At 37.0% G+C, this 12,223-nt stretch overlaps 1 protein-coding gene across 1 annotated transcript in view; it reads left to right on the top strand.

Moving 5' to 3' along the window:
• LOC149251322 (uncharacterized) overlaps positions 1-11,983 on the top strand; it is a 126,621-nt gene extending 114,638 nt beyond the window's left edge. Inside the window, exons 3-6 of the mRNA XM_089459350.1 lie at positions 8,758-8,875; positions 10,850-10,920; positions 11,071-11,160; positions 11,356-11,983. Coding sequence (XP_089315476.1) covers positions 8,758-8,875; positions 10,850-10,920; positions 11,071-11,160; positions 11,356-11,559 — 483 coding nt within the window. The 3' untranslated portion in view covers positions 11,560-11,983. The remainder of the gene's footprint in view (positions 1-8,757; positions 8,876-10,849; positions 10,921-11,070; positions 11,161-11,355) is intronic.
• Positions 11,984-12,223: the final 240 nt, after the last annotated feature.

The raw sequence follows: 12,223 nt of genomic DNA, 5'->3' as shown, positions 1-12,223 counted from the left end.
TTGACCGCAGTTGCAAAAATTAACAGTTCCATCCCATAGATGCTGCCAAAGAGACCAATGATCTTATAGTTGTGTATCTAGCTGTAGGAGCAAATGTCTCTTCATAATCGATGCTTTCTTGTTGAGAGAAACCCCTAGCCACAAACCTTGCTTTATATTTGTCAATACTTCCATCTGCTGCATGTTTAATCTTGTAGAGCCTGTTGGAAGTCACCACAAATTTGTCTTTCGGCCTAGGAACGATTTCCCAAACTCTATTTTTCATTATAGATTGATATTCTTCATTCATAGCATCCTTCCATTCTTGATGATTGACAACTTCTTCAAAGGTGGATGGTTTTGTGTCAATCAATTTTGTCATATAGGTTGTATACCCTGAATAGCTTTTAGGCTTCTTGCTTTCCCCAAATGTACCCTTAGCTACAACATGTCCTTCAACATCTTGAAGAGTAGACTTCAACCAATTAGGTCTCTTCCCATTTTCAGGAATGATGAATTGTTGCACAGGTTCACTGGAACCTTCTTCTTCATGATTGGAATCTTCTTCTTCCGATATTCTTCAAATATAGGTAGTTCTTCGTCATCAGAATCAATTGGGAGATCTTTGGACTTCTTATATCCAATGCTTTCATAAAAAATCACATATCGACTTTACTTCAATTCGGTGCTCTTCCTTTATGTAGATCCTATATGCTTTTGAAGAGTTACTATAGCCAACAAATATGCCCCTCAAGCTTGTAGGATCCAATTTCTTCCTTTTATCTTTTGGAATGTGAATTTATACTGGGAAACCGAATATTCAGAGATGAGCTACACATGGTATCTTCCCAGTAAACGCTTCTTCAGGAGTCATGTTGTCAAGTGATTTGTGAGGACTTTGATTTTGAATGTAGACAACTATTTTGGATGCCTAACCCCATAGAAATTTAGGTAGATCTTGATCATGTAACATAGCTTTAACAATTTCTTCAATTGTATGATTGCATTTTTCTACTCCATTTTGCTCAGGATTGTATGGGGCTATCAGCTCCCTCTTAATTCCAACCTTCTTATAGAAAGCTATAAATTCCTTTGATGTGTATTCTCCTCCATTATTGGATCATAGTACTTTGAACTTCCTTTCTGTAAGATTCTCTACTTTTGCTTTGAATTCTTGAAATTTTTCAAATACTTCGTCCTTGGACTTAAGTAAATAAATCCAAGTCTTCCTTGTGTGGTCATCAATGAAAGTTACATAGTATAGATGACCTCCAAGAGACTTTGTAGACATAGGACCACAAACATTAGAGTGAATCAGATCGAAGATTTCTTTAGATCTTGAAGCATTGCTTCCAAATGGTTTCTTTACATTTTTACGTAATGAACATCGCTTGCAGACCCCTTCATGATCTTCCTTTAGTTCAGGGATGCCATTTACCATTGTATTGAGAGTTGGTAAGATTTTGTAGTGAGGATGTCCAAACCTTCTTTGCCAAAGCTCACATAGACTAACTTCAATGAGAACCAAGGCTTGAGAAAGAGGCGTGAGTAATTTGTAGAACCTTCCTTCACGAATCCCAATAACTTTTGCATTGTTGATGCTAGAGCCTTTATCCCATACCATGACCTTTCCATCTATAAATGCAACTCTATCTCCTTTATCTTCTATACATGAAATGGAAAGTAAATTTTTCTTCAAACTTGGAACAAATAGAATATTATTGAGATGTATGTTTGCCCCATCTAGCTCACCCGAAGTTGATCCAATTCCTCTTACTACATAACTCTTTTTGTATCCAAGTTCGACTGAATAAGAAATCGTCCCTCTTGATAGAGTCTTTAGTTGTCTATGCTCACCTGTCATATGTCTAGATGCTCCACTGTCAATTACACATACATTTTCATCTTCAAACGTACCTGTAAGTGCTAAGAATAGTCCTTTGTCCTTTGAGGAGGAAGTCTTGGTCATATGGTGCTTGATAGATGATAGGAGATCCTTGAATGCTTTGATGCCTTGCTTGAGGTGGCTTGTTATCATAAAGAATTGTTTCAATGAGAACTTTAGTGACTTCTTCAAGGATGTAGTGATCTTCATCATGCCCTTAGTCCACCTTAGCTCTGGTACCATGTTGAGAAATCAATAGGGCAACAATTAGGGTGATTTCTCTTAGGATTTATAATTGCTTGTGGTGTATTTTTACTTTTATTGATTATTAGCTTTTTCTTTTATTATTATGTTGTTCTTATCATCAAAAAACTAGCAAAAACATGAAGATCAATAGTACATAATAACACAGGATGTATGCTGCAAGCTAGGGCCAAAACATCTCCTCTTTAGAAGAAAACCCACAAATTTCTTCTCTTCTTATAAATTCTTCAAATGACGAATTGCAAGACCTCTAAACCAAGACCAAGACCCTTGCAAGACCAAGTCAAACCTTCTTGATGATGTGCTTCTTTTATCCAAGTCAAACCTAATCAGATCTCTTCCTGCTGCACAACTTCGACCCCTAGCTACAAAATTTTGGTCTCTACTACAAGTCTAAAATTTTCGGCCCTTGCAACAGTTGCTGCCTCCACACATGCGAGGGAAATTAGGGCTTCCAAGGCTTCCTTGCTCCTTCGCTTTGGCTGCTTCTTCTTCTAGGGCCTAGTAGGTTACCTAATAGTCCTTTCTTCTGCCAATTTCGACATTCTTTTTGCAACTTGAAAACTTTCACCTTGTAGTTGCAAAACCCTAGTCTTATCTTCGCATGTGTGTGTGAGAGAGAGAACCAACCCAAAACTTTGTCCTTCTTCCTTCTTCTTCCTTCGCTAGCCTTTCTTCTTCTTCTTCGCTTGGATGATGAGTGAGTGAATGAATGTCCATAGGAGGTCGAATTCTCTCTTATGTATAAGCTTCCAAGGAGGACGACATACCATAATGAGTCCGACTTTGTAGTTGCTAGGCCGACTTGGTCTTGGATGGGTATTTTTACATTTTAGAGTCTAGACACAAAAATGATTCTTTTGACATGTTACAAGATGCCCAATGGGTTCTTCTTCATATGACAATGACTCTATTTAATTCCTGACTCTGACAAACCCTAGAAGCACTCAATGGGTGCTTGATCTATAAATAAAATAATCCTTGAGCATGAAACCCATGCTACAAAAAATAATAATAATAATTTTTTTTTCTTTTACCAACATACAAGAATCGAGAGTACATTTCATATTTATGAAGATTGAACCTAGTTACATATTTCAACACCATAATCATTGTACCATCTGCAAACCTCGAAATCATGTGATAATAATCGAATGTGCAAATCCTCATGCAATATGAAGGATAACAATCCCATCGGGATCACAAAATCTTGGACATGGGTCACGATCAAGCTGGCATAGTAGAATACTAATAGCACCATATTTATTGAATGCCACTGACCATCTTATGTGTGCATGGATTTATAAAGTACTCTTCCATGCTCCCGCTAACCCTGTTTTCTTTCTAAGCTCTTTTATTTGATTATTTTTTGACTATTCTAACCTACCATAGTTTTCAAAAGTAGCTGGTTTGAACCATAAACCAGTCAAACCGGCTGATTCATTATGCAGAGGTACCTGACCGATAGGAGAACATGTTTTTATGCGTGCGGGCTAGGGTTTTGGCATTAATCGGCCATAAATCGACCGATTCATTACCAGCTTGGCTGCGAACCCCACATGAGTTGTTTTTTGTAGTTTTTGAGTGGTTTTAAGGGAAACTAGGGGATATTTTCCAATGTTGCACTAATTGTTATCGGGATAATTTCGGCGCGGGGAAAAAATAAGAAAAAATCGTAAAAATCAGGAAAAAATTGGTAATAATCGGGAAAAAATCGTAACATACAAAAATATTCATGTTTTTCAAATTTTTTAATATCTAAACCATTTACAACATAAAATAAATACATTGACACATAAATATAATAAAAGAACTAATATATAAGATGTTTAATATCATTTTTAGTGCTACATCACACATAACAGTGAATCATGTCCTGGATAGTAAGTCCTGACTCCCGAGTCCCAACTCAGCCTCAAAATATCAACAAAAAATATAATAATGTATCTCATGAGTCATAATGTCATATACCATGAAATGAACAAAATAACTAAATTCTAATACTATTGATTTCCTTTGCCCCTCTTGCGAGAAAATGCCATAGCTTTCCCTTTCCCTCTAGATGTAGATGCTGGTGCTGGTGGAGTTGGAAGTGGACTCTGTTGTGTTCTAGAAGCTGAAGAACTAGGAGTAGGGGCTATAGGAGGTAGACCACGTCCTCTACTGGTGGCAGGGGTAGCCCGGGCAGGTGGTGTCACCTCCTCCTCCTATTGCTCTGCCTCTTCCTCCTCCTCCACTACATCCTGCAATAACCAATCATAAGCAGACTCCATGAGAGGCCTCTCAGCCTCAACCCTTCATGGAGCAGTGGTGTCAATCCCATCCAACGAGATGGCCTCCATATCAAGTGTCCTCTCAAGTTGCCTCACCCACAATCGAAGATTGTAGTAGACGTAGACCATGTCATTAAGTCGCTGGGACTCCAACCTGTACAAAGATCATGAAAATAAAATTATAAAAAAAATATTGTTTAATGAATTCAAAAAATTATTTGGAAATTTGCAATATTTTAAATTTTTAAGTGTTAACTTGTTGCACTTCTTGTTGTGTATTTTTTCAAATACACTCCAGTTGTGCTCACATCTTGAGGAGCTACAGGTTTGGCCGAGGATTTGAATGGCAAGCTTTTGCAGAAGGGGTACCCTGGCACCATACATTCTCCACCATGCATCTATAACAAAATTACAAATACAATTTTAAATAAACATAAGAAAAAAATGGAATTTGAAGAGACAATGAAATTTGAAACAAACTAAAAAATACCTGGCATTTTAATCGTCCTATCAGTCACAACCATGTCAAAGCCAAATGTGCCACTTGCCATCCTATATGTCTCAATTTCTTTAGAGATTTCTGTACGTTCTATTGGAGATCGCGCCATCCTCTGGACACAGGTTAAGAATCCTTCCATGATCTCAGCATCAAATATGAACCCACATGCGTAAGAAAATGCGGGGTTCAGGTAGATCCCTGCAGCATGAATGGGACGATGGAGTGTATTGTTCCATTGTTCATCAATCACTCCCCATAGGAGGAGTTGTCTCTAAAACCCCACATCTCCCTTATCATCATAGTAGGCCCGAATGGATTCTTTCGCCCTGTCCATGGCCTCGTACAAATAGCCCATTGCGGGCTTCTCACCATTAACTAATCGAAGAACCTTTACCAAAGGTTCAGTAATGACGCACACCTCCTGCACTCCCGCCCAGAAGTCTTCTTGGTATGAAACTAGTCTGCATATGGTCTCTCCATCTGGTTTGCGGCTTATTGTCAAAGCACGCCACTCCTCTGAAAGAAACATTCTCTTCACATCCCACATAGAATTCAAGAGGGATTGAAGAGATATGAAACTGGTGGCAAACCGTGTAATGGCGGGGCGCACCAACTCTTTGTTGTTGGTGATTTTTTTCATCAAGCTAAGCACAGATGTATGATTATATATAAATTTTGTAATGCTTTTGGATGACTCAACAATATCTTTGACAAAGGAAATTTTCCCTATGTCCTCCAACATCAAATCAATACAATGTGTAGCACAAGGTGTCCAAAATAAAGTAGGATGCCTGTCCATAAGCATCCTGCCAGCAGCAATATAATTTGCAGCATTGTCTGTTATGACTTGGACAACATTTTCTGCACCCACCTCCAAAATAAACACATCCAGCAAATCACATAAAATTCTTGCATCTTTGATTTGTGCAGATGCATCAACAGATTTGATAAACATAGTCCTCTTGGGACAACTAACCAAGAAGTTTATAAGGGTTCTCCCCTTTTGGTCAGTCCAACCATCTGACATCACAGTGCATCCTGTTTGTGCCCATGATTCCCTAAAATCCTCCAATCTTTTGGTGCAGTCAAGCTTTTCGTTTTGAAGAATCTGGCCTCTAATGTCACGATAAGAAGGGATTTTGTACCCTGGGTCAACAGTTGCAATAGCATCAACAACAGGCTGGAAAAATGGATTCCTTACAATGATGAAAGGAATATCACTCCAAAGGAGAAATTTGGCTAGCGACTTGTCAGCTTGTTCTTTTTTAGTTTTTTTAAGCATTGAAGTGATAGATGGCTGTGAACCAGGTGTGGTTCGAGGAACAAAAAATAGTGAGGCACCTACCGGGTTGGTTGATGCTGCAGTAGAACCATTGCCACTTCCTTGTTCAGCTGACTTTTTTAGTTGCCTCTTCATTTATGCTTTGGCCTCTCTAGTGTGGTTTAAATTTTCCAATGATCTCATGGCTCTTTGGATGATTTCAGGATTTGTCTCTGTGCAAGGCCCTACATCAAATCCAGGGATTTGTGCAAGGTGATATTTCAATCTGTACACCCCCCCGGACATATGGTGCCCATACAACTTGCAAGACAAGTTTATTCTATCATTCTCTCCATCAGGTTCACCAAATTCCCATAGAGGGTCCAATTTCCTTGGCATGTTTGACTTTGAACTTTGAAGTTGAAAACTTGAATGGTGTTTCGGTAAACCTATGGCAAAATAAGGATTACAATTTACAAGTTACAAATTTACAATTTACATTTTACAAAAACTAAATAAAATTACATACAATTTAAGAAATCCCATTCCAAACCCAACCAAAAAACTAAAAAAAACTTACATTGGACAAATGTCAAAAACCCCATTCCAAACCCAACCAAAAACATAGAAAAAAAACAATGGGTTATCTAGATTCCAAACCCAACCAAAAACATAGGAAAAAAACCAAAACAAAGTTACAAAACAATGAAACACAAAACATTGGTGCCCATACCGGTTTTATGGAGAAAATTCGTCTCCTCAGCTCATGCTTCGTTTTTCTCCTCTAGTTAGCGGATTCAACTCCAAAATAACCAAGAGCTCACTCCAAGATTCCAAATCCCTGTTGCGCACCTGTCTGCTGTACAAATGAAAAATAAAATCGTGTTTTTCTAGTTATAATTCGCGCTGCCCGACATAGCCACGATTTTTTCAATAAAAATCGGCCAAAAAAAATAATCGTTTTTATTGTGCGATAATATCGTTTTTTTTGTTTAAATCGCGATAAAATCATTTTATCGCGATATTTTCGTGATTAGTGCAACATTGCTATTTTCCTCCAAAAACTACCCTTCCAAGCTTTTAAAAGGATGTCTCCCCTCTTGTTTGCCTCACACATCTCAAGATTCTCAGCCCTAGCAATGCTGACAATTAATGGTTATGTTAAATTCTTAAAGTAACATCTTGTTACTTAAATTTTTAACATTACCATGAAATGACTCAAGATGTTTGAAAGTGGTTTTGACCTCATTGGATTTCATATGGAGAAACCAGAGTTTTAGGTATCATTCAAAATCCAACAAACTTAATAGTTTTCAGAACTTAAAGATTTAGGGGATTGCGATGTTTCCAATTGATTCTATCATGTGTGAGGGTATGAGATTGAAATTTGATGAAGAGCGTGGAGCCTTTAAGTACCTTGATGTTGGTGGCATTGATTGTTAAACTTCGTTGATGTTGGTGGTATTGCTTGTTGAACTCCTCTACCATGGCCTTAACAAAAATGTACCCTTCACTCAATGGAAAATAATTGGTTAGGCATGCAAAGCTTTTTCTACCATATCATAAGGTTTAGGAGATGAACCTTTCACTCAAACCAAAATCATTGGTTAGGCATGTTAAACTTTTTCAATTTTACCATATTATAAGGTTGAACAATCCAAGTTTGAAGACTTTGAGCTAGATGATGTCTATGTTGCTCAATCAATGATGAGTTTCGTGAGTGATCATGTTGATCAGTGATTTGTAGATTTGATGTCTAGTTTTGCTGCTGCTACTACTATAACTGAGGTTGCAGGGGAGTCTGAGGAGTCCTTGGACTCTGCGCCAGAGGTTTATGTAGCTCATTTTGATGATCCCATGTCTAGTAGGGGTGATGAGGAGTGATCATGTTGATCACTGATATATAGACTTGTAGGCTAGTGGCCCCATAGCTTGTAGTTTTGTTTTTGGACTCTAGAGGCCATTTAGAGCCTCATTAATTATGTATTTTGTTGCTCATATGTATTGCACTCTGTGCCATTTTGATATATTCACCTTTACATGGTATATAGATGAACAAACTTTGTATATTTTGTCTCTATTGGGTTGGAATCATGGTTTTAAATCTTAAAAATAATTTTTTTCATTAAAAAATAATTATTTCAAGTATTTTTTAAAGACCGGTTCATTGAGATCCATCCCGTCCAGTTTTTCTGGTTTTGGTTCGAAAACTGGTTTGATAAGTGGACTGGTCTGGTCACCGGTTCTGGTTTTGAATACTATGTAACCTATATATTACCCTTTGGCTTGCTTATTGAACTTTTGTTTGTTGGCCAAGTATGTTCTCTGTATGTATACCTAGTTATGCAGTAGCAAGCTGTAGATAATTTTTCTGTCAATGTGTGAAAGCTTCGAAGATGGAGGCCCTTTTTCATAAATGTGTTCTAGCATTGGCAATTTTTTGTCTTGAGATTCATTCTCGTGTACTTGATATAATCATGCATCATTAGGGTTATATTATTTGGTTTTTGATAGTCAGCTCTTAGAGATAGCTGTTTAGTGGCAATGTTTATTATGAAATAAATTTGACTATATTGTTCTGGTGGTGCTATTGCAGTCATCCAACCCATCTGATATGTTCAAAGGCACACAATCCAGGAGATTAACTGAGCAGGTGTCTTCTCATGAAGAGAAGGAGATATTCGACAAAATATTTAAAGAAGTTGAAGAGTTAGGTGTGCTGTTTCTTCTCACTCTCAACATGATGTCTGGAATGCCACTTTTATTTTATTTGCATGTTGAAGGTTTTATTTGAACGTACAGCATTTCATATATGGAAAGGTTATTTCAATTATTTCATCTTTAGTTTTGTGGGAGATGTCTTTTCCAGTAGAGCATGTTTGTTTTCTCACCATCCATGAATTTAACAGTTGATCTTGCATGTAGATATAACTGGAGTTATAGATATGATCCAGGCACTGCTTCTATAAATTAACCTTTGTCTTTTGCTGGATATCAAAATTTATCCTTAGCAATAGGCTTGTTATGAGTGACAGATCAACTAAGGCACATTGTATCTTTTAAATTGCTTAAAACCCGAGTTGGGTATTATAGTACAATTGTTCATCTAGTTAGCTAAGGGTTGGTATACTTTTGAACTTGTAGAAGATTATAATGGAGAAAAACGTCCTAGTGTAATAAATTTTATACCCCTTTTGAACATGTAACTATATATGAGACAATAATAGCTAGAGGAAGCTGATTACATATATAAATTTGAAATATTATTGGGCTATATTGGGATAAGGCATAGTAATTCTCAAGGGGAAATGGATAGGTTATAGAGGTAAGGTAATGAAAAATCTGCAATCCCATGATATATATATATATATATATATATATCAATTGAAGCTTTCATAGGTTCGAAGGAAGTTGAATTTCTTCTCTTTTTCTCATCATCATCTCAAATATTTGCATGGATCTTTTGTGCAGTGCATCCTAGTTTAGATTAAAAATGTTAAGTCAAGAAAATAAAAGTTCTATCTTTTCAGAATTCATCATGGTTGAAGGTTCAAGAAAACTGAGAACTCCAGTAAATCTAAAGCCAGAGTTGGGGTACTTTATAGTGAAAAAGTTACAATAAATATAAACTTATTTGGGATTACAGTTCTGAGCGTGTATGAAATTAATGATGAGGTGAATTTCATGGTAAACATGTTGGGGTCATGCTGGAGATGTGCTTTGCATTAACAAAATATTTGTTATCAGTGTGAAAAATGTTTAACTAGGTTCGATCTTCATAAGTATGAAAATAAATTATTATTATTGGAGCATGAGTTTCATGTTCAAGTTCTTTTATTTTATAGGTCAAGCACCCATTGAGTGCTTCTAGGGTTTGTCCTAGGTCTAAGAGTCATTGTCATATATTGAAGACCCTAATGGGCACATTGTATTTTGTAAAGAAAAAATATTTTTGTCTTTAAAGTGTCGAAATGCCCTCCAAGATCAAGTCGGCCAAATGAAGAGCCACGTCTACCCTTGAAGAGGCCTATATAAAGAGAGGAATTCGTCCTCCAAAGGATCATTCATTCATCTCTCATTCTGTGCGAAGAAGAGGACGAAGGAAGTCGAAGTGTTTGGGCTAATTCTCTCCCCCACATACAAGTCGAAGCTAGGGTTTCTGCACAAGGGTCATCTCTGGTTCGATCTTGGAAGGAGGAGAAGAAAGAAGTCAAGCAAAGGTTACTTAGGGCATCTCTCTAGTTCTTAGTCTCAAAGAAAGGCAAGTGAAGGGTAGAGGAAGGCTACAAGAAGCAGATCGAAGTTTTCTAGTGTGGCAGCAGCAGTTGCTGGGGAGACGATTTCGGATCTACAGTAGGAGGTCGAAGTTCTTGCAGCAGGTGGCCAAGTTAGTGATTGATCTTGGTCTTGGAGGGTATTTGTCTGAGTCACTAGGTCTTGGTATTTGTCAATTGAAGGATCTATAATAAGAGGAAGTATTTAAGGGTTTTCCACTCAAGAGGAGGGGTTTTGGCCCTGGTTTGCAGCCTATATACTGTGTCACTGTTCTTACTGTTTTGGTAGCTGTTTGATGTATCACACATTATAATAATAAGGAACAAAGCTAATACGGAAAAAAGTAACACAAACAGTTATCAAGTTAAAGAGAATTAACATATTCATTGCCTTATTGAATTCTCAACAATCAGGTGTTTCACAACTGCCCTGGAAGAAACGGAAGGCCATGGAGAACCAAAAGGTGTTAACTTTGGGTGGAAAGGTAAGTCTCTGAAGTAGAATTCTATATTTTACATTTTTCTACTTTGCAAGCTAGTTTTTGCTGTTTTTGGCCATTGTATTTCTGTTGTGAAACATGTTTGTGTTGGAAGTCACTGCACATGCCTCTAACTTTTCTTGATGCTATTCACAGCCTTCAAAGAATATCAAAACACCCATTTCCGTAGGTGAACATATTAGGAAGAAGCAAAAACGTATGAAGGAAGAGGCAATTAAGAATGAGGTGAGCTTTTAGTTCTAGTGGCATATATAGTCATCCTAAGTCGTTATATATATTTAGAGTTCAGGCTATTAATGATTTAGTTTGCGGTTCCTTTTGTTCACTGGACGTGTACATTCATCATTTAAGCAATGTCACATTTGCCTTTTTGTGTTATTTTATTTTTTTGAGCATTTTGTAATTGGTAACTTTTAACAGGAGATTCGTGCAAAGAAAACTGAAAACATACGCAAGAGAGAGGATCGAGGGCTGATGGCATCCGAAGGATATTTCAAATACGGGATTTTGCATGTTAAGCCTTTGGAGAAAAATGTTGACGAACGTGAGGAAAATGTATACAGAATGGGAAAAACAAAGAAGAAAGGCAAATCAAAGAAACACAAGGGAAAAAAGAAGCGTTGATAGTTCTGCATTTCTGAGATGAAAGCATTTTTCTTTTTATTGTTGGGCTTAGCTTTGGCACTACTGGAATATTTTAGCATCCAGTTTGCCTTCAGCTATTACAATTACCCAACAGGTTGGGAAATCACCGAATATCCCTTTTTGAATTGAAAAAAGGGTTCGTAATTTTCCACTCAATATTTATAATATTCCTAAACAGGCTAGGAAATCAACGAATGAGCTTGACGATAATTTTTTTGAATTAATGTGGGATATGGAACCCTTCAAACTCGGACATGTATAATCTAGGGCCGTATGCCCTATGGGGTTTGAAGTTAGTTCATAAACATGATCTTGCCCTGTCAAAACCACCGGACCACAACCACAGCCCAAAGGATGAGTATCTAAATTTTTGTGACAGTTTAAGTTTTCACTTGGCCTTTCATTAACATTTTACAATATAAATTTTAGCCTTGGATGTTTGATTTAGATAAAATTTCAGTTTTGCGCAGAAATGGGTGGGAAGCTCATTTCTTTTCAATTCTCGAGCTATTTGGCTTGCAAAAAGGTTAATTATGTTTTGTGTATTATTAAATATTTTTTTTCATTAATCTATTTCCTCTTGTTGGTCGTTTATCTCAATAATTTCTTTTGCATCTGCCTCATTTCTTTTGTTACAAACTCA

This window comes from Pinus tabuliformis, chromosome 7 (genome assembly GCF_031772625.1).
Source record: "Pinus tabuliformis cultivar Carrire ecotype Pingquan chromosome 7, CPIR1, whole genome shotgun sequence".
NCBI lineage: Eukaryota > Viridiplantae > Streptophyta > Pinopsida > Pinales > Pinaceae > Pinus > Pinus tabuliformis.
Note: the sequence above shows the minus strand (reverse complement) of the source record. Positions and strands in the feature narration are given on the sequence as shown.